Consider the following 25947-nt stretch of genomic DNA (forward strand, 5'->3'; position numbering starts at 1 on the left):
AAAGTAGTTCAGGTTAATGAAAATAATGTGAGACAGACTGTAAATGCAACCAAGGCACAAATAACGATTCATTCCAACACTACTTACCTTAATGAGTTGTGTTGTTAGCTAGTTGTAATTTAAGGATTCTCACTGGGTTTATTGAAACACATAGACTTCTGTTGACATAGTCTTTATTTGAGATGATTTATTGATCTCTAAAAACTAATTGTCACTAAATCCCAGCTTTGACCGCAATTGGAAAATGCTTGTCCTTGGCAAGATAAAATGTACCTATTGGTTCAAAAGCTTGTAAAAAACCTTTTTCTGGTACAACAGTCTCCGTGCTTGCCATCACCTATCGTAGCACTCAGTTCAACCTCCACCCATCAAAATGTGTCATTCCCCTATTGACATCCAGTGATATCGCAGATCATCCTAATTGACTCCGTCAAAGATTAAAATCTGGAACCCTGGATCCCTGTTAAAAAAGTAACTGAACACAACAACCTTATTGCCACTCTGAGTAGCCTGTTCGTTATATTGACAATGTTAATCAAGCCCGTTTCTAGAAGATTCCTTCAGCTGCATTTCCAAAGCTTTCCTCCTTGTTCATTACAAGATTAAAGCACTTAAGTGTATAGGAATTAGACTGACAAGCAAATGCCACAAATTTCTTTTTCTGCGATGAAGTGATGCACTCTCAAAGAGACAACCCCATGTCTGGCTTTACCTGCCACTTAGTGCTATACGGACTACCACTCTGGACACCTAGGGGTAAATATTAAGAGACTATAAAAACTAGATTGTGAAGGTTGTATCACCATGCTGTGGGGGAAGGTTTATTTTTTTTTCAATCAGTTGGGACAGTCAGTGTGGGAGGTGAGAGGAATCCGTTGGAGAGCAGTCCTTATTTGCATATATATAATTTAAGTACAACTGCATTCTTTGTCTACACCATAGGCCCATCATCCTTATAAGATGCATTTAGAGACCTGCCTCCTAATCCTTAACGCTCAATGACAAAAATATAAGTTCCTAAACATGACTGATCATTTCGTTACATAGTGTGGAATGGCACAGGATTAAACAACCCACATAAATTGAGAAAGATCTTCACATATTGAACTAGACACAAAATAGATATCGTTCTTCTACAAGAAACGCATCTAAGAAAAACACAACATCTTTTTGCAGCAAGATGGAGTGCACACCATTATAAATCTTCTGCATGCAAGGATAGACCGCAATTCTTTTTAAGGGGCTCCAATTTCACCTGCTAGAAGGCGTCAGTGATACTAAGGGAAGATGTGTAATTGTTCAGGACATATTAGGAGAAAACAAATAACCTTCCTTACCCTTTATGGGTCCAATACAGTCAACTCCTCCTCCTTCCGTGAGCTGTGAAACAAATGCCTAAGTCATTGTTCTGCACAGTTTTCTTTGGGGGAGATTTCAATATCACCTTATACCCATCGTTAGATAGGGCATTTGCTGAGTACCCCCACATTTTGCAGTGGCTACACTGTGAACGTAAAAGATGGAGTCAAACAAACCTAATGATGTTTGGCACAATAAAAATCCTTAATCTCTGGATGCAGCCTTTATCTCTGTGGTGCACAAAGGCTGATCCAGTATTAACTGTTGGCTTCCCAGTAGTGATGTTTGTTTCTGGTTGACATCCTCGAGCCGGGTTGTTTGGCATAATGAGCCCTGATCCACAACATGATACCTGAGTTTTGAGGGCCCTACTGGACCCTGTATTCAGATATTAAATTAGATCCGCCCTACAGGAATACTTCAACTTTAACACAGGCTCAGTGAATGGATGTACGTTGTTACAACGCATGCTTTTACCACGCATGCTTTTACAACGCAGGTTTTTCAATGCAAGTCGTTATAACGACTTGCGTTGGGGGGTGCTGGATAGTGAATAGTTTAATTTACTATTCCAACTCCAGTCCCCGTGGATAGTAGGGAAGGTGTTGGATAGTAAATTAAACTATTACCTATCCGAGAGCGCCCCCCCAGCGCAATTCGTTGTAATGACTTGTGTTGAAAAACCTGCGTTGTAAAGGCACTGCGTGGTAAAAGTTGCGTTGTAAAGGATAGCTCAGGAGCGCGTGGGAGGTGTATAAAACAGTCATTAGGGGTCAACTTTGGCAAGCAGTCTGGTTTAATGAAAACCGTTATAGAACACTTACATAGGTAAGTCGTGACTCTGACAGCAACAGACTGCCTGGTGAATTCTATAATGAGCACATCACATTCTAGCTCCACACCTCTTGATATACGAGGAAGGTTGCACAAAGGGATACTTCCATCCTCCTTAGTTGAAACTTTCTCAAAGACTCTACTGACCCAGGAAAAGGTTCTTAAGTGTTGAAAAGCATGGTGGCCTTTATTCTTTACAAACTCTGACTAGAACCTTGCCAGAATGCTAGCTAACAGACTGCTCCTGCAACTCCTAACATGCCCAATCAATCAAGGTTTATTTCAAGTAAATCCACCCATGCATAGTTTTTTCACTCCTTCATCAACTTGATCTGCAATGTTCTTGAACACCACCTAGGCTATTGATTCTTTGGAGTGGGCATACCTGTTTGCAGCTCTTGAAAGTATAGGGGTGAGAGGCTCATTCAAATGCTGGATTAAATTCCTCTTTATAAAAGTCTCACTATCTTCATCAGATTAAGTGGCATTCTCTTGTCACTCATCGAAATATTGAGAGGGCCCTCGCAGGGATGCCTCTTATCCCCATCCTCTTTGCCTTTGTGCTGGACCCACAGGCCTATTTACTCCCACAGCAGCACTTTGACAAGGGCCTCTGCTTTAAATCAAGCCAACTGCTTGTCTCATTTTACGCAGACAATACTGTCTGTTTGATAGTGACTTCTAACCGCAGATACCTTACCCTTTGAATATCTCTAGGCATCTGACTGGATCCGGAAGCTTTTGCATAGTAATTCCCTCCAGCGTTGACAGGTGGCATTGTGTGACATTGTGCTAACTCGTACCGCTCCATCTCGTGCAGTCTTGACATCAGGACCAGTATATCTATGTCATATGCTCGCGCTGGTGTGAGTTCCTTACTTTCCACGCCAACTGATGTGAATACAAACTTCAACTGTCATTTGACAGATTGCAATTTTCTTGGATTTTTCCTAAAGGTGTGCAGAAATGTCACCCAAGGCTGTAGGGTTTAAACCTCTATGACCTGTACTTGACAAATGTCTGCTACAGATCCACACAACGATTGTCTCTGGTAATTAGGCACAGGACACAACTCAAAGTTGTGTTCTTCGTGTGTCAAGATGAACAGAAAGGCCATCAGTAAAGGCGAGGCTAAATTGGCTGTCGTGGATATGGGGAAATGAAAATCTGATTTATTTGCTAGTCTATGGCTTAGCAGTCCTGGTAGAGGGGAAGGGCTCTCAATCTTGATAAGGAGGTTGTTTACGTCACAGCACCACCTCTAATTCAATAAGTCAAAGCAGAGTCATAAGAAGCATAAAAGGTGCAATCATTACTCTCCTGGCTTGTGTCGCTCACACCATTTGAGATACACCAGGTACATCTAGGGAAAGAAGTTGTTTCCCTCTTGCGCTGGCTCCGATTCTGTTTCTGTTCTGGATTCCTGTGGATGAGATGGCGACACTGGATCAGCTCCAACAGCTTCAGCTAGCTATGGAGAAATGTTTTAGTATTATTATACTGTGTTGCTTTGATGTGCCTTCGGGCCCCATGGATCCAAGGGGCCTCCAGTTGAGTTGCTGTTGGCAGATGCATCCTCAACGTCATCGGTGCCTTTTGACATCGTACAGAGGATAAGAACTATGCCTTTGGTGCCATCCTCAGTGCCATGTTTATGGGTTTATGCCCAATATGAGCCTGACTTTTCTAAAGAGGAGTATCTATTGGAATATCAGCCTTATATTCATGATGATAGTGTGGGGGACTTGTTGGATGCAAGTGGATCAGATACTTCACCTGAAATTGGACTAGCACCACCTAATCCTGCTATGGTCACTGAAGATACAACCCCCTTTGCTACAGTTATAAGGAGAGCAGCGAAAACTCATGATCTTATTTTACCCCCTCAAGAGGTTAAAACTGCTTAGTTGGCAGAGATAGCGCTTTAGGTCCACTGCCCATTCTGTTTGTCTGTCACAGCACCCACACCGTTAACCACCCCTATTCTGTTTTGTTATTAGACCATATCCTTGTGTGCACTCCTCTTTATGCACCTTCCGCCCAAAGATGCCTCCCTCACTAGGGAGATATGATACACCAAAGCAAAAACTTAAGCTGCACCACATAGGACACAAAAATATGATATGTTACAATAGAATATATCCCAAATTAAGAATCACAAATTATTGCACGATCTAATTGTGTTTCTTCCTTTATTGTTGTGTCATTTGGTATTCTCAAAAACATCAACCAACGCATTTTGTCTAGTAAAACCTTGGACTTCTTCAGGGCAAGAATAATGTGATACGTCAGTGTCAGGGGATCCAATGCTCGAGAAACATTTCTTTCACATATAAACCAAGGTGCAGTATCTGTTTAATATCAAGATGAATAGCTACTATTCTGGTGATGTACTGGTTGAGCAGATGTCTCAGTGGGTCATAATAAAGCTACAGTCCAAGTAGTTGACAGATCCTGGAAAATGAGCTTGTCTTACCGAGGAGGACACCGTGTTGTGCGATCGGTTTCTTTACCCTGCTGACACCAGTTGAAGTGTACCCGTCTTTATGAATTGCTCTGTTCTCGGTACACATTGGAAAACCACTGTAAGGTGTAGCTCAATTGTTGGCTCTAGGTACTTCGGGTTCTTGGACGACCTACAAACCCTATATGTCCTCATGCCCAGAAGAGTTTAGTGAAACGTAGTGGTAAACTGCTTTTGTAAATTGGCCATCATGACAAGAAGTTAAAGATGAAAACGTTGTCACAAATGGCTGTTTTTTCCTACACCTTGTCAATATTTTTTTTATTTCAACAGTTCGTTTTTTCTGAAAACCTTGAAGGATCCACAGAAATTACACCTTGTCAAACCAAAAAATTGATCTACTTTTTAGAAATCTATAGATTTCCAGGATCTCCCATTCGTTTCCCACCGGTTTACATCACAAAGTAGAAATAGATTCAGAGTACAAACATTTGGAAAAATTAGCATGTACCTCCTGCTTTAAAAAATGGCCAAACTGATTTTAAAAAAATGAAACCCTGCATTTTCCTGAAAGCTGTGAAGCGGGTGAAAGTGAAAAATTGGGCTGTTGGTTGACTGGGATGTGAGCCCTCCTCAAGCCCCAGCCACAAAACCTGGCAGGATAAACAACAAAAAAGTCACTAAATTAACCTCTGCTTAACCCTGGGTGGCTTGGCACAAAAAGCAGTCAGGCTTAACTTAGAGGCATTGTTCAAAGTATTTATGCAGCATACAAACAGTTATAAAGTGAAAAAACAACACAAGAAAAATCCTACACCAATTTAGAAACATGGAGTAAAATTTAATTAATCATTTGACACCAAAACGACAACACCCCAGCCAGTAGAACGAGAGGTATGACCTTTTTTTTAGTTAAAACTAGCGCCTAAAAGATTTAAGCACCAACCGCGGACATGTACTCACGCAAGACAGGGTCAAAGTTGATACATTTGACAGTCCGTGAAGGAATGCGTTTTGGATACAAGAAGTGGTTTGGGGCTGGTCATTGCTTACTTACTTATTCTCGCAGATGGAGGGGTCGACTGCCGATTGGAATCAACAAGCCTTGGCAAAGGCAACCCACGCAGGATTTTAAGAAGGCTTCTGATGCAGACCAGCAAGGTCTGAGGGGCCTCACCTTTGCAGGGAGGCAAGGACCAGTCTGGAGCAACCAGGCCAGCGAGTTGGTTCGAAAGGATTGTCGTCACAGAGGCTACTAGCCAACGGGCCAGCAACCGGACAACGCGTCGAGCAGAACACAAGCAGAAGGGCCCCACGCAGAACTCGTGGAATGTGGACGGCTGATCTTCGGTGCAGGCGGAGCTCGGATTCGGGGCTTCTCGAACCCCAGTGCACAGCTTCGAGGATTCCTCAGGAGCTGCACAGTTAGCAAGTCGTGGACTTTCCAAGATGGCCGGTCCCTCGTGTCTCGTTGCCTCCACGGATCTCAGCTATGCTGCAGACGTGAAGGGAGGGTCAGAGAGGTCTGAAAGTCTGGGTCTTGTCAGGCTCTGTGCTCGGGTTCCGGCGGGAACGTCGACAAAGCAAGCCGTTGATTTGCTGGATGGTGCCTGGTTGCCCAGGGTGGTCACTCCTTGGCCACAAGGGAGATTCTTCAGTCTTCAGCTTCAGCAGAACGTCGAAGGTCCAGAGTTTCGTTTCAAGTTTCAGTTCAGGATCAAATCTAAAGTCCTGGGGCTCAGCTTCTACCTTTATACAACTAAAAGGGGCTGGATTACTTTCTAGGTCCCTCCTATGGGTGGGACCAGGAAGGGTGGTGGTTACACCCCCTTTCCTTTGTCCAGTTTCGCGCTGGGGCTGGAGTGCCCCAGCAACCGGTTTGAACTGGGGTATGCATGGAGCACCTAGTGTGCCCCAGGCAGTGTCTCATTCTATTCAGCCCTCCCTGTTCCAATACACAAAGTCCTGTCTGGGGTGGTGCTCGCACCTCTCCAGGAAGGAAACCTATTGTCCAAACCTCCGTGACTGGAAGGGCTCCCAGCAGCAGGAGGTCAGACTTGTGTCTGTGGCAGCAGCGTCCATTTTGTGACGCTGGGGCTCTGGTTAACTTTAATCGGGATAGTCAGCACCAATATATCTTCTCCCTCTAGTAGGGTGGAATGCTACCCCCGTCGCCAGAATTGGCGAGGGGGTAGTATTCCAAAGCGTATGACACCTTACACGGCATGTTTAGATAAAGCCAAATCAAAGTTAGCATACAACCGCGAGGATTATAATGCACTTAAGAGTATATGGTATGGCGATATCATAGAACAGCTATAAGGACATGGTTCCCCAAGCTGCAGACAGGCTCAGCTTATGCTAAAGCACCGTCTCACGCATAACCATGCACTCTGCCTCCAGGATTGTTAAGGCCTGCCATAGGAGTGACTTATAGGTTACTGTGTGTCTATATTTAAAGGTAGATATAGGAATACCATACCTAAGCAAGGGGTGATTACCTGACCTTGCCCCAGCTGAATGATCAGCCAGTTGTCCGTTTGAGTGGCCAGCCAGGTGTGGCATAATACATGCTGCAGCCCCTGGTAGGGCTTGGCTACATGTATGCCCTGAGTACCTAGATTACACTTCTACAGGGGCTGATAAGATGAACCAGTTCCCATTTGTGGATGTACCTAGAGTACATGGTGTGAATTTAGAGAGAGTGCATCTGGGCTGTGGGTCTGATTAGCAGGCCCACAGCCACATCTAAGTCGAAAGCCAGTAAAGCAAAAGCAAAAAGTGGAGGTGACCATAGGAAGCAGAGCCTACTCTCCTACACAACCCCCCCCCCAAACTTAGGGACATTAAACTAACCTGGACCAGTTGAGTCTTCATGTTCTAAGTGGAAATATCTGGAGAGTCTATCTGCATTGGCATGGTCAGTCCCAGGTCTATGTTCCACTCTAAAGTCCATCCCCTGTAGGGAAATGGATCACCTAAGAAGTTTGGGATTTTCACCCTTCATCTGATTTAGCCATAGGAGGGGATTGTGGTCGGTCTGAATCGTGAAGTGAGTGCCAAACAAGTATGGCCTCAGCTTCTTCAGGGCCCAAACCACAGCAAAGGCCTCCCTCTCTATAGCTGACCAACGTTTCTCTCTAGGGGTCCGCCTTCTGATTATGAAAGCAAAGGGCTGGTCTTGACCATCTATATTCAGTTGTGAAAGTACAGCTCCCACACCCAACTCAGAAGCATCTGTTTGGACTATGAACTCTTTGGAGTAATCTGGACTTTTCAGAATAGGTGCAATACACATGGCCTGCTTCAGGTCATCAAATGCCTTTTGACAGCTAACTGTCAACTGAACTTTCTTTGGCATCTTTTTGGAAGTTAAATCATTCAGTGGTGTCACAATGGACCCATAGTTTTTCACAAACTTCCTGTAGTACCCAGACAGGCCTAAGAAAGCTCTGACCTGTGTCTGGGTGATTGGAGGAGTCCAGTCTTTGATGGTCTGGATCTTGCTCTCCAGTGGTTGAACCTGACCCCCACCTACCAGGTGGCCCAGGTACACAACCTTGCTCTGCCCTATCTGGCACTTTGTAGCCTTGATAGTGAGGCCTGCCTTTTGCAGAGCCTCTAAAACATTCCTCAGGTGGACCAGGTGATCCTCCCAGGTGGAGCTAAAGACAGCAATATCATCTAGATAAGCTGCATAGTAATCATCCAATCCTGTGAGGACTTGATTCACCAACCTTTGGAAAGTGGCAGGTGCATTCTTCAAACCAAAGGGAATTACCACAAATTGATAATGTCCTCCTGGGGTCACAAATGCTGTCTTGGCTTTTGCATCCTCAGCTAATCTGATTTGCCAGTAGCCTGCTGTCAGGTCAAATGTGCTCAAGAACTTGGCAGAAGCCAATCTATCAATGAGCTCATCTTCCATGGGGATGTGGTGGGCATCTGTCCTAGTGACAGCATTGAGACCCCTGTAGTCCACACAAAACCTCATCTCTCTCTTACCATCTTGGGTGTGAGGTTTTGGCACAAGGACTACTGGACTGGCCCAAGGGCTCTCTAAGGGCTCAATAACTCCCAGCTCCAACATCTTTTGGACATCTGTCCGAATGTCTGACTTGGGGTCAGTGAAAACAGATGTCTGAAGGACTGAAGAACTTGTCTGCAGTCCTGTTGCTGATGCTCAGAGAGGCTGTCTGCAATGACTACACCATCTACTGACCCATCATCAGGGTTCTGAGTAAGCAGGTCTGGGAGATGGTCACTCTCTTCCTCCTTCCCCTCATCTGTAGCCATGAGCAAGCCCATGTCTGCCCTGTCGACAAATGCTTTTAGTCTGTTGACATGAAGCACCCTGTGGGGGCTACTGGGAGTCCCAAGGTCCACCAAGTAGGTGACATCTCCCTTCTGTTCAACTATTGTATGGGGTCCAGACCATTTGTCCTGGAGTGCTGCTGGGGCCACTGCCTCCAACACCCACACTTTCTGTCCTGGCTGGTACACATTCAGCACTGCCTTTTGGTCATGCCAAGCTTTCTGAAGTTCTTGGCTGGCCTCAAGGTTTTTGGAAGCCTTCTCCATTTACTCAGCCATCCTGGAGCGGAGACCAAGTACTTAGTCCACTATGTCCTGCTTAGGCTTTTTGAGAGGTAACTCCCATCCTTCCTTCACAAGACATAGGGGTCCTCTTACAGGATGCCCAAACAAAAGCTCAAAAGGGCTGTAGCCAACCCCCTTTTGTGGGACCTCTCTGTAAGCAAACAGAAGGCTGGGTAAAAGGATGTCCCATCTTCGCCTCAGCTTTTCAGGTAACCCTTTTATCATCCCTTTGAGGGTCTTGTTGAATCTTTCCACAAGCCCATTGCACTGTGGGTGATAGGGGGTGGTGAACTTATAGTTGACCCCACACTCCTTCCACGTTGCAGTCAAATATCCTCACATGAGCTTTGCACCTCTGTCAGAGACAACCTCCTTTGGAAACCCCACTCTGGAGAAAACTCCAAGTAGGGCCCTTGCCACAACAGGAGATGTTGTGGTCCTCAGTGGAATAGCTTCTGGATACCTGGTGGCATGATCCACTACCACCAGTATAAATCTGTGCCCAAATGCTGTTTGGGGGTCCATTGGTCCTACACTGTCTATCCCCACTCTCTCAAAGGGTACCCCCACCACAGGTAGTGGTATGAGGGGGGCCTTTGTTGTGCCACCTGATTTGCCACTGGCTTGGCAGGTAAAACAGGAGCGACAAAACTCCTTGGTATCTTCTGACATATGGGGCCATTGAAAGTGAGGGACAAGCCTGTCCCAAGTCTTGTTCTGGCCCAAGTGTCCTGCTAGGGGAATATCATGGGCCAAGGTAAGAAGGAAGCCCCTAAATTGCAGAGGTATAACCAACCTCCTGGAAGCACCAGGCTTGGGGTCTCTAGCCTCTGAATAAAGGAGCCCATCATCCCAATACACTTTATGGGTGTCTTGAGCATTCCCAGCAGCCTCAGCAGCAGCCTGCTGTCTGAGGGGTTCCAGAGAGGAACACTCTAATTGAGCCTGCCTCAGATCTGCCCTTGAGGGTCCCTAGGAAGCTCTTCTAGGACAGTTCCCTCTTGGATCTCAGAATCATCCTCCTGGGAGGGCTGATCCTCAACCTGAGGCAGGGGGGAAGTCACTGCCTTAACCCTCTTGCTCTTTCTCTTGGGTAGTGTCTGGTCTATTTTCCAAGACCAAACTGAAGTTTCAAGATCATTACCTAACAGACACTCTACTGGAAGGACTGAACTCGCAACAACTCTTTTGAGGCCAGTTACCCCTCCCCAGGAGAAGTTAACAACTGCCATACTATTGGAGGTAGTGGCATTGCTAGCGTTGGTCACAAGGTAGGTCTCACCTAGTATGATCTGTTCAGGGTCCACAAAGTTAGGTGTCACCAAACAGGTCCACCCGAGGAGTCCCCCACATCTGAAAGATGTCGTGAACAACCTCCGGATGGAGCCTCCACACGTGGTCGGCAGAGAACTGCAGACTGAGAATGTCTTCACGTATGTTCAGAACTCCGGCCAGATGATTTGCCATCAGACAAATCTGGTGGTCCTGAACCCAGGACCAGAGACGCAGAGCCTCTCTGCAGAGACACTGCGACCCTACTCCTCCCTGTTTGTTGACATACCACATCGCGGTCGTGTTGTCCGCCAGGACTTGAACCGACTGACCGCGAAGGGAAGGGAGGAAGGCCTTGAGCGCCAGACGTATCACCCGCAACTCTAGAAGGTTGATGTGAAGCAACCTTTCCTCTGGAGACCAAAGACCTTTGACCTCCAGATCCCCCAGATGAGCACCCCACCCTAGAGTGGATGCATCCGTTATCACTGTGGCCACCGATGGAGGCAGTTGGAAAGGCTTTCCTTGAGACAGATTGCCTTCCATGCCCCACCAAGACAGATCCGCTGCAGTTTCTCTGGAGATCCTCACTGACTCCCTGAGATCTCCGTTGTGCTGATACCACTGCCTGCGGAGGCACCACTGGAGTGCCCTCTGTAGGAAGGTAGATCCCTGACTATGGTTGCCCCCAACTTTTTGCCTGGTGTTTTGCTGGTTTTCTGACTTAGTTGACCTGGGGCCCTGCTATTCAGGACCCCAGGCCTACTGCTCTCTCTGTAAAATGGATTCCATGTACCTTAGGTACATATCTAATTGGATACTGAGTCACCTTATCAGTCCCTGTACAGTGTACCTTAGGTACCCAGGGCATAGGTGTACCCAGGGCCTACCAGGGGCTGCAGCATGTATTATGCCACCCCTGGCTGGCCATCCAAATCTGACACAACTGGCTGCACGACAGCTGGGGCAAGGTGGTGTAATCACCCTTTGCTTTAGATATAGTATACCTATATCTAACCCTAAAATTGACACACAGATCTCCTATCAGTCACTCCTATGGCAGGCCTTGACAATCCTGAAGGCAGAGTGCTTGGAATCGTGTGAGATAGTGCTCTGGCATGAGCTGAGCCTGTCTGCGGCTTTCGGGATCCATCCCTTAGCCGTTTCCATGATATCGCATACCATATACTCTTAAGTGCATTATAACCCTCGCGGTTATATGCCAACTCTGGTATCACTTTATCAAAACATGTCGAGTAAGGTGTCATACGAATTGGAATACTAACCCCTCGCCAATTCTGGCGACGGGGTTAGCATTCCACCCTTCTAGAGGGACACGACATGCATGTAACCTGTAACCCCGGTTAAAGTCAAACAGAGCCTTAGCTCCACAAAATGGATGCTGCCACCGAGACACAAGTCTGCCCTCCTGCTGCTGGGAGTCCTCCCAGCCCAGGAGGCAAGGACAAAGGGTTTCCTGCCAGGGGCGGTGCCAGCACCGTCCCAGACAGGATTTTGTGTATTCTAGGTAGGCAGGGCTTTAGAGGAAGGTGACTGCAAGTGGCACCCCGGTGCTCACTGTGCATAGGCCGGCTGAAACCAGTTCCAGGGGCACTCCAGCCCCTGGCCTGGGGAAAGCCCGCCAAAGGAGAGGGGTGTAACCACCCCCCTCCTGGTCCCACCCATAGGGCAGGACCTAGTCGCGTGCCAGCCCCCTTTTTTAGGATAAAGGTAGGAACTGGCCCCCTTCCAGATCAGATCATCTTTGAATCCTGAAACTACTTTCTGCAAGAAGGAACTCAAGACTCTTCTCAAGATTTCTCCCTTGTGACTAAGGAGTAGTCACCCTGCAGCAGCAGGCACCAACCAAGCATCGCGGTTTGTTGCCAGTCTCTCCTTCGGATCAAGACTGCTCCAGCACGACGAGAACCGGCTTCCCTGGCACCTCTGACCTCAACCTACATCATCAGCCCAGCTGTGATCCGTGGGTGTGACGAGACCTCGAGGGACCGGCCATCTTCAGAACTGCACGACGCTTGTCCAGCACGACTCCCGAGTGACCCTCGACTGAGTGCTTTGGGGTAAGAGAAGCCCCGACCCTGAGCAGCTCCAGCACCGAAGTTCAGCCCCCCTGCATCCACGAGATCTGCGTGGGGCCCTTCTGCTCTTTGCTGCCAACCGCGTTGTCCAGGTCGCTTGCCCGTTGGCTAGTGGCCCCCTCACGACGCTCCACGACGACAACCACTGCTGGTCTGGTTGCTCCAGACTAGCCCTTGCTCCCCTCCAAAAGAGGAGCACCCTGGACCCTCCTGGTCCACTCAAGACGCCATTTTAGGTCCACCGCGTGGGCCTTGCATTTGCCAAGACTTGTTGCCCAATCCTGGGTCCAGCGACGTCGACAGCAAGATCCTTCGTGGGACAGCTCGCACCTCCATCCTGGTCGCCGACAACGCCTCCTGGTCCGAGAGACTGCAGAGCCCAGCAGCGCCCACTCACCTCGCTGAGGTGACTTCGTCCGGTGCCATCCTGGTGCCCACTCAAATCACTGGCTAGTGATTCAGAACTTGGTCCCCTCTGCTTACAGGTTTCTTCTTCCCTGATCCAGGCTTGGATCACTCCGAACTTTCTTCACTGGCCGCCTGCCAGCAACTCTTTCTTCAGGCTCCTGGATCTTCAACGAGGGTTTCCGACGCAACTTCAACCCTATGCAGCCGCAGCCCCTGGGCTAAGTAACCTGAGTACTCCGGTGCTCCAGCATAGTCCAACACCCTAAGTGTTCGGATCCACTCTTGTTTTCGACCCACCTAGTCGGGTTCACCCGAGAACAGTAACTTTGTGACTACTAGCCTCCATAGACTTTTTCCCGCCTTACGCGTGAGAGTTCCCACTCTGCACACGACGTCCACAGGCCTCCTGCAACTAATCTAAGTGTTTAGCATTGTAGGACTAGCGTTTCTAAAGTCTATGAGAATAGTTACTTACCTGCTAGTAGTTCGCATTCCACTTTTGTAATATATGGTTTTTCGTGCCCCTAGGGCATTTGTGTAAATTGTGCGACTTAAAGTATTTTCTTAAGAGTTTTGTTATGTGCTTAGCTCCCTGACTCATAAAGAGTTCAGGGTAGACTTGTTATAAATAAATATCTGTTTATTTTCATAACAACTTGTGTGGTGTCCTTTCACTTGGTGTTCAAGGGGTAATGTGATGGTAAAACAGCTGGCTTAACACGCCCTCTAGAGTCTTAGCCTTAGACTGCTCGTATCCATGCTACTAGGATAGCTGGTCTATAAGGTTGACTTACAACCAATCATCAATAAGGGTTGTTTGGACTGATACAAAGTGCTCACTAGAATAGTGAACATTATATATCAGGCCAACTTCTCACACCCTCATGTGCCAGTGTGCATGGTTGACCAACAGAATGCAAGAAGCCATCAGACCGAGCAGACGAAGAACCTTCAGGACTGGAACAACCGCTCCATTGTAGAATAAAGGAATCATTTCTTGTATGTCGCAAATCCTTTGAAGTGGAGGGAATGCACGACATACAGTAGTGTCCAGTACCGCACCTATGAACAGGTTGCGCTGGGAGGGCACCAGGTGAGACTTGAGTACATTTATCGAAAAACCCAACCTGTGCAACAACTGAGTTGTCTCTTGCAGATGAAGGAGCACCTTCTCTGGCGACTCTGCTTTGATCAGCCAGTTGTCCAGATACGGGAATACAGGAATCCCCGACCTCCTGAGATGTGCTGTCACCACTGCCATCACCTTGGTGAAAACTTGAGGCGCAGTAGTAAGTCCAAACGGAAGGACCGCAAACTGGTAGTGTTGCCACCCCACCGTAAAACGGAGATACTTCCTGTGCGACTTCAGGATGGGGATGTGGAAATAAGCATCCTGCAAGTCGATCAACACCATCCAGTTTTCTTCAAACAGCGCTTGAAGAACCTGCGCAAGAGTGAGCATCTTGAACTTTTCCTGTTTCAGATACAAGTTCAAGATCCTGAGATCCAGGATTGGTCGAGGTCTGCCATCCTTTTTGGGGATCAGGAAATACCGGGAGTAGCACCCCTGACCCCTCTCCTGCTCCGGAGCCACCTCTATCGCACCCTTTCTGAACAGTGCCAGGACTTCTTCCTGCAGGAGAAGCAGGTGGTCTTCCGAACAATAACCTTGGCAAGGAGGGTAATTGGGAGGGAACTCCTGAAAAGGAAGTGCATACCCATTTTCTACGAGATTGAGAACCCAAAGATCTGATGTAACCGATTCACAATCCCGTAGAAAATGAGTAAGCCGACCCCCTACCGGACCCGCATGATCCGGAATGGCGGATCTAGAGCTGCTTTGCTGTTGTAGGTGGGGGTGGATATTACCTCTACGACTTATACAGAGGGTTCTGTTGTTGCTGCTTTTGTTGGCTTTGTTTGAAGGGACGAAAAGAAGACCTCCCAAAGCCCCAGAACTTCTTGGTGGTAGGGCCTTTCGCTTGCAGGCCCAAAGATCTAGCCATCGCCCGGCTATCTTTGAACCTCTCCAAAGCCGCATCCGCTTTCTTTCCAAAGAGGCCCATGCCGTCAAAAGGCAAATCCATAAGAGTAGCCTGAACGTCTGCGGAAAACTCTGAAGACCATAGCCAAGCGGCTCTTCTGGTGGCCACTGAAGAACCCATCACTCTAGCCACAGAGTCCGCCGTGTCCATGCCACTCTGAATAACCCGGCGGGCTGCCGCCTGAGTGTCCGAAACAACCTCATTGAAGTTTTTCCTGTCGTCCTCCGGAAGCTTAGTTGTCAACTGCTTTACCGAATCCATTAAGGCATACGCATACCTTCCCAGTAGGCATGTAGCATTTGTAGATTTCAAAGCCATGCTACCCGAGGAGAAAACTTTTTTAGCAGCTTGATCCAATTTCTTGGAGTCCTTATCTCCAGGAACCTGGGGAAAAAGCCTGCTGATCTGTTCGAGCAAGCGGCCTGCACCACCAGACTTTCCGGCGAAGGATGAGAAGCCAAGAACTCAGGGTCACCAGGTGCCACCCTATATCGTCTCGCCACTGATCTGGACACCGCAGGTGCAGACAAAGGCTTTTTCCAGACCTCTAAAATTGGTTCAATCAGAGCCTCAGTGAATGGCAGAGTCGGCTCAACAACTGAAGAAGGCGAATGTAAGACCTCCGTGAGGATATTAGATTTGTACTCCACTGTAGGCAAAGTCAAATTTAACAACTCTGCAGCCTTTTTGATAACAACATGGTATGGCACCACATCCCTAGAGGGTGCGTCCGAAACCACAGGCAACCCCCATTCTGGAGAAAGTTCCAGGCTAATTGCACTATGCAGATCCTCAAAGCAATCCTCCTGCTCCTGAAGCTCGCCTTCCTCCACTTCAGGGTCCCCATATTCCTTCTCCTCCAAGAGACGCTGGGCTCTACGCCTCGACCACTCCAGACGAACCGAAGTCGTCGGATCCGGTAACGACTCAGACGGAGTCAGAGCCGGCGTCGAACGAGGAACTGGAACAACTGGAGGTTGAGAAGCCAGAACCGGCGTCAAGCCCCGATCCAAATCCCGAGGTTGCTCCGGAGCCGGCAAAGCCGTGAACGGAGTCGATGACCTCGGCGGCGCCGTACCGAGCCAAGGAGGATATGGCGCCAGCATAAATGGTAAAAAAGGTGCCGGAGCATAAGCTTGGGGACACCCAAGTTAAATGACAAAGGACCCATGGGACCCGCAGGTGCTCCAGTGGGGTACATCGCCCTCGCATAAACACCAAACATGGCATTTAAGAAATGCGAAGGGTCCTGACCAGGACCAGGAAAGGGAGGGTAAGAACCCAATGGCTTCTCCGAAGGAGGCTGCTCCGGATTCGGCTCCTCTTGACCCTTTTGACCTTCCAGGTCATCCTCCGGAGCCGGTGTCTGAGGAATTCCCACGTCATCTTCATGCTCCGAAGACTCAACCGAAACAGGATTCGGTTTTAGCTCGGGATCCGGAGAATGCTCTCGAGACCGTACCGGCGAGGCTCTACCTTCAGGCTCAAGCAGGAGAAGGAGACACAAAGTATTTATGATGTCTTCGAGAAGACTTCCTCTTCGAGTCCGACGACCCCGAATGATGCCGAGAACTATGCTTCTTCCTCTTGTGCTTTCTCTTCGAGGATCCCGAAGCATGTCCAGAAGCCGACTTTGACGCCGACTCCGCCCTGGCCCTCGACCGCGACCTCGACTTCGATCTTGACTTCGGCTTCGATCTTGAGCGTCTAGATCTTGACCTCGAAGATCTCTTGGCTTCTTTACCTTTAACTTTGGCCAGCAGAAGTTTTGCCTCCCGTTCCCGCAGAGCCTTAGGATTCATCTAAGAGCAGGATCGACAGCCCTGGACATCATGATCTGACCCCAGACACCACAAGCAATCTTCGTGTGGATCGGTAATCGACATCATCCGGGCACACGAGCTGCACTGCTTGAATCCCGTCTTCTTCGACGACATCTTCGACGAAGAACAGAAACAGTAACACACAAATAGTTACAAAGTCACTATCTGAATCACAGAGATCCCAGAAACCGTTAGCGTAGACGACGCGGAAAAAAGAGAACTGATGTCATCACGCCGACGTAGGCCTAATAAGGAGTTAGTGACGTCAGACGGAGTCGCGTGCGATGCCGTGCTCCTATGACATCGTCCACGCCGGCGTGCTACAAAGAATTTTCCGAACGTTGCTGACGCAAGGGGGATATTCACAAGGTGAGGAATCCACAGGCAGATACTGTATCTACCAGAAAAAGCGTTACCGAAGGTAAGTAACTTATTCGTCTCAATTCTTGGAAGGCTAAGGCTTCATATCTCGAAGCAGTCCTCAAGGGATCTACCTCTGCAGGCAAAGAACCACTTTGGTTCTCTGGATGAGACATGGTTTCTAGTGAGGTGGGGTGTTGCACCTACCTACACTATTTGTTTTCCTACAGAACCTCTCTAGGAGTTGTAGTCAGGGTGTGCTAGGCACAGGCTCTACAACTAAGTTCAGTAGAACTTACGTATCCTAAGACTTGTTTTTTATATGTACCTAAAGGTACCTATGTGATCTTTCAAATGATAACTCAAGATTACAAGTGGCAAAACAACAGCAAGCTCTAATCCGAACCTCTGTACACCAATGTGAGAAGTTGGCCTGGTATATGATGTTCACTATTCTAGTGAACACCTTGCACCAGTCCAAACAACCCTTATGGTGATGGTTGTAAGTCAACCTTATAGACCAGCTATCCTAGTGGTAGCGTGGACAGAACAGTCTTAGGCTAAAAGACTCTCTAAGGCGTGTAAAGCCAGCTGTTTTACCATATGCAACCCCTTGAATATCAAATGAAAGGACACCACACAGGATATATATAAAATATATATGTATATATTTACTAACACACTCCTCTGATCTCTTTATGAGGTCAGAGGCAAAAGCACATTACAAGTTACTCTTAGAAATACTTTAAATAGCACAATATAGAGTTAGGCCCTAGGGGCGCGGAAAATCATATACTAAATAAGTGGTATAAGAACCACGACTGGAGAAAAGGAAAGGCCTAGGGCCTAGAGAATCGCTGGGGCTACACTATCTGACCCTTAGGTTAGGAGTAGGAGGCCCACAGGCGGCGCGTGCAGTGTCTTTACACACACGCGAAAGTCAATGTTAAGTCAATGGGAACTTAGAGTTTAGAAAAAGAAGGATTTGGGACACTGCCGGTCTAGCTAGAAGGAAACAACTAAAAACCTAGACACTTGGATAGTCAATACCCTTGGAGCACCGAAGTACTCGCGTTACCTCACCCACAGGAAGCGGGTGCATAGGTGTGAAGATGTGTCGGGTTTCGCCGTTGAAGTCTATGGAGCCTGTAAAGAAAGATGCTGCAGGCGACCAGGAGGAAGATGTCTGGGCGGATCGAAGGTTGGATCGAGGATGAAGCCAGTGACCGGGTGGAACCAGAAAGGAACCAGACGACATCGAGGAGCAATCAGGTGCTGTCGTGAAGCTTTTCTCTTCAGTCACGCGGACCAAAAGGCGTGGAGGACGGCCAGATGCTGGAGAGGAGCAATCAATCAATCAATCAATCAAGACATTTGTATAGCGCACTACTCACCCGGAGGGTCTCAAGGCGCTTGGGGGGGGTGCTGCTACTGCTCGAACAGCCAGGTCTTGAGCCTCTTCCTGAAGGAGAGGTGGTCTTGGGTCAGTCGCAGGTCGGTCGGGAGGGAGTTCCAGGTCTTGGCGGCCAGGTAGGAGAAGGACCTTCCTCCTGTTGTCGTTCTTCGGATGCGGGGGACGGCGGTGAGGGCGTGATTGGCTGATCGGAGATGGCGTTTGGGAGCGTAGAAGTTGATGCGGTTGTTGAGGTAGCTCGGGCCTTGATCGTGTAGGGCTTTGTGTGCGTGGGTGAGGAGACGGAAGGTGATTCTTTTGTTGACGGGGAGCCAATGCAGGTTTCTTAGATGTCCGGAGATGTGGCTGTGTCGTGGGATGTCGAGGATGAGTCTGGCCGAGGTGTTCTGGATCCGCTGGAGTCTTTTCTGTAGCTTGGCGGTGGTTCCGGCGTAGAGGGAGTTGCCGTAGTCCAGTCGGCTGGTGACGAGGGCCTGGGTGACCGTCTTCCGGGTCTCGGTTGGGATCCACCGGAAGATCTTCCGTAGCATGCGTAGGATGTTGAAGCACGACGAGGAGACGGCGTTGACTTGTCTGGTCATGGAGAGGGAGGAGTCCAGGATGAAGCCCAGGTTGCGTGCGTGGTCTGTCGGTTTGGGTGCGGTGCCCAGGGCGGGGGGCCACCAGGAGTCGTCCCAGGCGGACGGCGAGGAGCCCAGGATGAGGACTTCCGTCTTGTCCGAGTTCAGTTTCAGGCGGCTGGTCGTCATCCACTCGGCTACGTTTTTCATCCCTTCGTGAAGGTCGGCTCTGGCGGCGGCGGGGTCGTTGGTCAGGGAGAGGATCAGCTGGGTGTCGTCAGCGTAGGAGATGATGTTGAGGTTGTGTTGGCGTGCGATGGCCGCGAGGGGGCTCATGTAGACGTTGAAGAGGGTGGGGCTCAGCGAGGACCCTTGAGGGACGCCGCAGATGACTTCGGTGGCCTCTGACTTGTACGGTGGTAGACGGACTCTCTGTGTTCTTCCGTCGAGGAAGGAGACGATCCATTCCAGTGCCTTCTCCTGGATTCCGACGTTGCTGAGGCGCTGCACTAGGGTGCGGTGGCAGACAGTGTCGAAAGCCGCGGAGAGGTCTAGGAGGATGAGGGCCGCTGTTTCTCCGTTGTCCATCAGGGCTCGGATGTCATCGGTGGCAGCGATGAGGGCGGTCTCGGTGCTGTGATTGGCTCGGAAGCCAGACTGTCCCACGAAGGTTCTCGCAGATGGAGGGGTCGACTGCCAGATTGGAGTCAACATGCCTTGGCAAAGGCAATCCACGCAGGATTCAAAGAAGGCTTCTGATGCAGACCAGCAAGGTCTGAGGGGCCTCACCTTTGCAGGGAGGCAAGGGCCAGTCTGGAGCAACCAGACCAGCGAGTTGGTTCAAAAGGATTGTCGTCACAGAGGCTACTAGCCAACGGGCCAGCAACCGGACAACGCGTCGAGCAGAACACAAGCAGAAGGGCCCCACGCAGAACTCGTGGAGTGTGGAGGGCTGATCTTCTGTGCAGGCGGAGCTCGGATTCGGGGCTTCTCAGTCCCCAGTGCACAGCTTCGAGGATTCCTCAGGAGCTGCACAGTTAGCAAGTCGTGGACTTTCTAAGATGGTCGGTCCCATGTGTCTCGTCACCCCCACGGATCTCAGCTATGCTGCAGACGTGAAGAGAGGGTCAGAGAGGTCTGGAAGTCTGGGTCTTGTCAGGCTCTGTGCACGGGTTCCGGCGGGAACGTCGACAAAGCAAGCCGTTGATTTGCTGGATGGTGCCTGGTTGCCCAGGGTGGTCACTCCTTGGCCACAAGGGAGATTCTTCAGTCTTCAGCTTCAGCAGAACGACGAAGGTCCAGAGTTTCGTTTCAGGATCAAATCTAAAGTCCTGGGGCTCAGCTCCTACCTTTATGCAACGAAAAGGGTCTGGATTACTTTCTAGGTCCCTCCTATGGATGGGACCAGGAAAGGGGGTGGTTACACCCCCTTTCCTTTGTCCAGTTTCGCGCCAGAGCTGAGGCTGGAGTGCCCCAGCAACCGGTTTGAACTGGGGTATGCATGGAGCACCTAGTGTGCCCCAGGCAGTGTCTCATTCTATTCAGCCCAATACACAAAGTCCTGTCTGGGGTGGTGCTCGCACCTCTCCAGGCAGGAATCCTATTGTCCAAACCTCCGTGACTGGAAGGACTCCCAGCAGCAGGAGGTCAGACTTGTGTCTGTGGCAGCAGCGTCCATTTTGTGACGCTGGGGCTCTGGTTAACTTTAACCGGGATAGTCAGCAACAACATGTCTTCTCCCTCTAGAAGGGTGGAATGCAACCCCCGTCGCCAGAATTGGCGAGGGGGTAGTATTCCAAAGCGTATGACACCTTACACGACATGTTTAGATAAAGCCAAACCAAAGTTATCATTCAACCGCGAGGATTATAATGCACTTAAGAGTATATGGTATGGCGATCTCATAGAACAGCTATAAGGACATGGTTCCGCAAGCTGCAGACAGGCTCAGCTCATGCTAGAGCACCGTCTGACACATAACCAAGCACTCTGCCTCCAGGATTGTTAAGGCCTGCCATAGGAGTGACTTATAGGCTACTGTGTGTCTATATTTAAAGGTAGATATATGAATAATATACCTAAGCAAGGGGTGATTACACGACCTTGCCCCAGCTGAGTGATCAGCCAGTTGTGTCAGTTTGAGTGGCCAGCCAGGGGTAGCATAATACATGCTGCAGCCCCTGGTAGGCCTTGGTTACACCTATGCCCTGAGTACCTAGGGTACACTTCTACAGGGGCTGATAAGGTGAACCAGTTCCCAATTGTGGATGTACCTAGAGTACATGGTGCGAATTTAGAGAGAGTGCATCTGGGCTGTGGGTCTGATTAGCAGACCCACAGCCACATCTAAGTCGAAAATCAGTAAAGCAAAAGCAAAAAGTAGGGGTGACCATAGGAAGCAGACCCTACTCTCCTACAGTGCTGAGTTTTGAATTTCCTTGTGAATATAGAGCATGTTATTTAAAAATTAAAATGCATGTCAGCTGTACATAAATAGTCCACTGATTGAATTTACAGTGCGCTCATTAATTTATTTATAATATCATAACGTATTTGAAAACAGACTTGTCTTGGGTGATAGTACAATAATTGAACACACCTGTCAGAGAATCACTAAGTATTGACTGCAGCAGTAAACCCTATAAGATCAATTGTGAAATGATTTCAAGCGCCATGTGTAAATCTGTAGATGAGCTGGATACTTTGCTTGAAGAATCTTACTGGGAACTTGCAGGTTAGCAATTGCAATCGTTGCTTTCCTTTATGCACCAAGATTTCAAACCTTTATTTTGTATCCCCAAGGTACGTTTTCCACACTCCAGGAAGTAAATTAGATTGGAGGAACCTTTATTAACAATTTCTCAAGTGCACTATGTGGAAAATGTACCCCATGGTGTCTGATACCTGTAGAAAATGAGCTCCTTTTCCTCTCAGCATGAACACATTTTCTGAGACTATGAAATGCATACATAGGACTACTACAGAAGTGATTTGTGTTGCCTGCATTTTAATGTGCAAACCTTATACTTTTCAGCCACCAAATATGTGAGTTTATGTATGAAAGGAAGCATCAGTACGACAAAATTATTGATTGCTATTTACAGGACCCAGTAAGAAAGGTAACACAAATAAAATGTGTTCGTTTTTAAAATGTAGTTCATGATTTTTTTTGTCGCATTAAATAATTATTTTTTTCAAAGTGAATTTGTTAGATATGCTGTAAAACATCTTGATGTTGTTAATTGACTTAGACCCTATAATTAACTGAGCACTCAACTTCCACCTAAAATTTAACTGAAATGTGTAGAACTTCACTTTCAGATATAACATTTTTCCTGCTGATAACTTCTCTTCTGAAATATCACTAATATTTGGTTTCCAGCAGTACAGTTTAGCCTGTTCTTCTGATGAATACTTCTGCCTACAGATTCCTCAACTGTTGAATATCCTCAAGCACCAAACTGGATCCAGATACTTTTCATAGCTCTCCAACGCCGGTGGAGGATGCTGTCTCCATCTTCATGCCAGCAGGAACACCAGAATTATGTCAGTCTTCAGTGCTGTGAGTAGGGCTGTCACTGCCAAGGTGTCTGGCTTTAAACCATGTCACTCTTGCAATAAACAGATATCCATTTCAGGCCTTCATGTTGTCTGTCTCTGGTGCCCAGATTCTAAACACAACTTGGAGTTGTGCATGAAAGGGAACTTCATGCTCCCCTAAAGCTATTCAAGAACACAAGCGCAACATTTGTTGGCCCCCAACGACTAATCAGGATCAACACCAGTTATGTTTGAAGTCTCTCTTTAAATTGAGTTTCTCTCCTCCTTTGAAACAATTGAGAGAGAAGAGGAAACATAAAAAGAAGAGAAAACACAACAATGACTTCCCTCAATGCCGCTCACATTCAAGAGTTAGTCACTTCAATGCATTCTGACCCTTTTGAATCCTTTTTGGAGCCGGAGCTTTAGGACATTACTCGAACAGAAGAGCATTCACCGGCAGACCTACCCACTATAGCACTTACCACGGGTCCTGTTCGTAAGCTCAGTCACCTCTACCATTCACAGCGCCAATGTCTGCATATCTAGTGTATCGGAAAGAGACATTTAGTTATAGATTCCTTACCTTAAAATTACCCCCAGGCGTCAGACTGGAGCTGGAGCATTTTTTTCTTAGCAGTAAACCTGTGCGTCGGTGGGTGGCATCGGTTGGCTACGCGTCCGGCTTCGTGGTTGCTGGGATGACACGGCGGTGCCTACTTAGATGCCGCCCCTAGCACAAATCCTCAGAGAGCTACCCCTTAGTCACCTTTTGACTAATCTTTTTTCAACGTTTTGTCGACTGCTTTTTCGATGCTTCGACTCCTGATGCGTGAGGGATGTCCCAGCGCTGGACCGGTTTCAAGCCCTGTGACTCCTGTCACAAACTGATGTCTGTGACAAATCCGCACCTCGTGTGCCTTTGGTGTCTGGAGCACGGCTACGACCCGAAGTTGTGCTCCGACTGCCGGTCCATGAATCCAGTCTTCATGGGAGTGGTCCCAAAAGCTATTGGAGGCCCTGCGGTCGGCTCTACATCTTTCCCGTTTCCAGTATTGTTCGAGAGGAAGGTCTCCAGACCGCTCACGTAGCCACCACAACTCATTGCACTCCAAGTCCTCGAGGTCCTCAGGTAAGTCTAAGAAGTAGAAGGCGAATAAGCACCGCAGCTCTTCGCCTTCGTCCCGTCGGTCGGCTGACGCAACGCAGGACCCAGAGCGTCAAAGTTCAAAGGCTCCTTCTCTGGCGCCTACTTCAGTGTTGACTCTGCGTCTCACCCTGTTTGCGCGAGCCGTAGCATCCCCTGCCCAACTTAGACAGTTCTACGAGGCCCTCCACTTCATTTTTGGGCAGCCTGACTCCGCTGGTGTGCCATCAGGCCCTGTGGGGTCAGTCGGGGGTCCTGGATCTTCTATACCAATCTTACTTGACCTTCCCTGGTGCCAAACCTCATGACGACGCCTCTGGCGTGGGCAGTGCCCCCCGCCGACGCCATCCCCATCCTCACCCCCAAGATGGACCCGGAGCCGGACCGATGTCCGATCCGATGATGGAGGGTACTTTTGTTCTCCTGTTCATCCCTGGTGTTTCCTACTGCCCAGAAGGTGATGATGAGGACTGGGTGGGGTCGCTGGACCCTTTATCAGACCAGCTAGAAGAGCCAGACTTAGAGAGGACCTGGGTGACACCAGTGATCTGGACACTTCTTGAGACCTTGGCATGCTTTCTCCCCCTACCGTGGCTACGGAGGAGGGAGCGTCCTACACTGTAGTGATGTGAAGGGCAGCCAAGGCCTTGGGCCTGGAGCCCCCTTCAGAGCCAGTCAGAACTAACCTCTTAACAGAGGTGCTTCAGCTTTGGTAACCTCCTCTGAACCTCTTGGGCCCTTCAACGATACCCTCACTGACGTCTTTCTGGGCACCTGGTCCAAGCCCAGCACAGGTGCTCCTGTGGAACAGACGATTGCCCGCTGCAATCGCCTGGCCCTGGTCGACCAGTTTTCCTCACCCAACACGCTTCCCCCGAAAGCTTGGTAGTCCAAGCATCTTCTTCAAATGACACATTCCCTTCTGGTCACCCAGATAGGGCATGCAAGAAGCTGGATCATCTTGGGAAGTGCATATTCTCTTCCTCCAGCTTGGCACTGCGGTCCGTGAATACCGCGTGCCTCTTGGGCCGATACTCAAACACCATCTGGGATACAGTTGCGCAGGTGCTGCCTCAGTGCCCAGAGGAGGCACGGCCGTTCTCTCCCAGGCAGTGGCAGATGGGCGGGACGCAGCCAAATTCATGATTAGATGCGGACTGGATACCACACACTCAATAGGCAGAACGAATACCACCTTGGTAGCCCTTAGACTCTGTCTGGTTGAAGACAACTGGCTTTTCGGGGGATGTCCAGTCAACTTTGTTGGGCGTCATCTTTTTGGTGCTGGATTGCTTCAAAGATTCTCTCACTATGGGCTGGATCTTTGAGATTCGCTACGGCTTCCCGTCCACTTCAGTCTGCTTTTCGCCTCTTCCGTGGCCACGGAAGAGGCGTTTAGCCACATCCCGCCTAGTCTAGCCACCTGTTTACGCAAGCTGCCCAGCTCCGGCATGGCCGCGGATGTGGGACCCAGTGACCTCCCGTGTCTGGGAGTCAGCGGGCGGGTCAGTCCACCTCAGGGCCCTAAACCGCTTCCCCCGGAAGGAGAAGTTCAAAATTCTCACGTTGACTCAGGTCCTGTCTGCCCTCGACCCTGGAGACTGGATGGTGGCATTGGACTTGCAGAATGCCTATTTTCTTATTCCCGTCCTGCCAGCCCGCAGACGCTATCTACAGTTCATGTTAGACCATAAGCATTTTCAGTTCACTGTGCTCCCCTTTGGCCTTACCAGTGCCCCTTGGGTGTTCGTGAAAGTGATGGTGGTGGTCGCAGCTCATCTGCGCAGATTAGGGAGTACCAGTCTTCCCCTAACTGGACGACTGGCTGTTGAAGGCAGGGTCACCCCAGGTTGTCGTCTCCCACCTCCAGACTACAGCGGACCACTTGCACTCGCTGGGGTTCACTATCAACGTGCAGAAGTCACACCTGACTCCTTCTCAGACACTCCCTTTCATCTGAGCTGTTCTGGACACACTGCAGCAATTCCGGGAAATTCAGACTATGATACCAATGTTTTTCAGC

At 49.0% G+C, this 25947-nt stretch overlaps 1 protein-coding gene across 1 annotated transcript in view; it reads left to right on the forward strand.

Moving 5' to 3' along the window:
* Window positions 1-25947, forward strand: part of VPS8 (VPS8 subunit of CORVET complex) — a 2052516-nt gene that overhangs the window by 979539 nt on the left and 1047030 nt on the right. Inside the window, exon 31 of the mRNA XM_078680452.1 lies at window positions 22272-22356. Coding sequence (XP_078536578.1) covers window positions 22272-22356 — 85 coding nt within the window. The remainder of the gene's footprint in view (window positions 1-22271; window positions 22357-25947) is intronic.

The sequence above is a fragment of the Lissotriton helveticus genome, chromosome 3_1 (genome assembly GCF_964261635.1).
Source record: "Lissotriton helveticus chromosome 3_1, aLisHel1.1, whole genome shotgun sequence".
NCBI classification, from domain to species: Eukaryota; Metazoa; Chordata; class Amphibia; order Caudata; family Salamandridae; genus Lissotriton; species Lissotriton helveticus.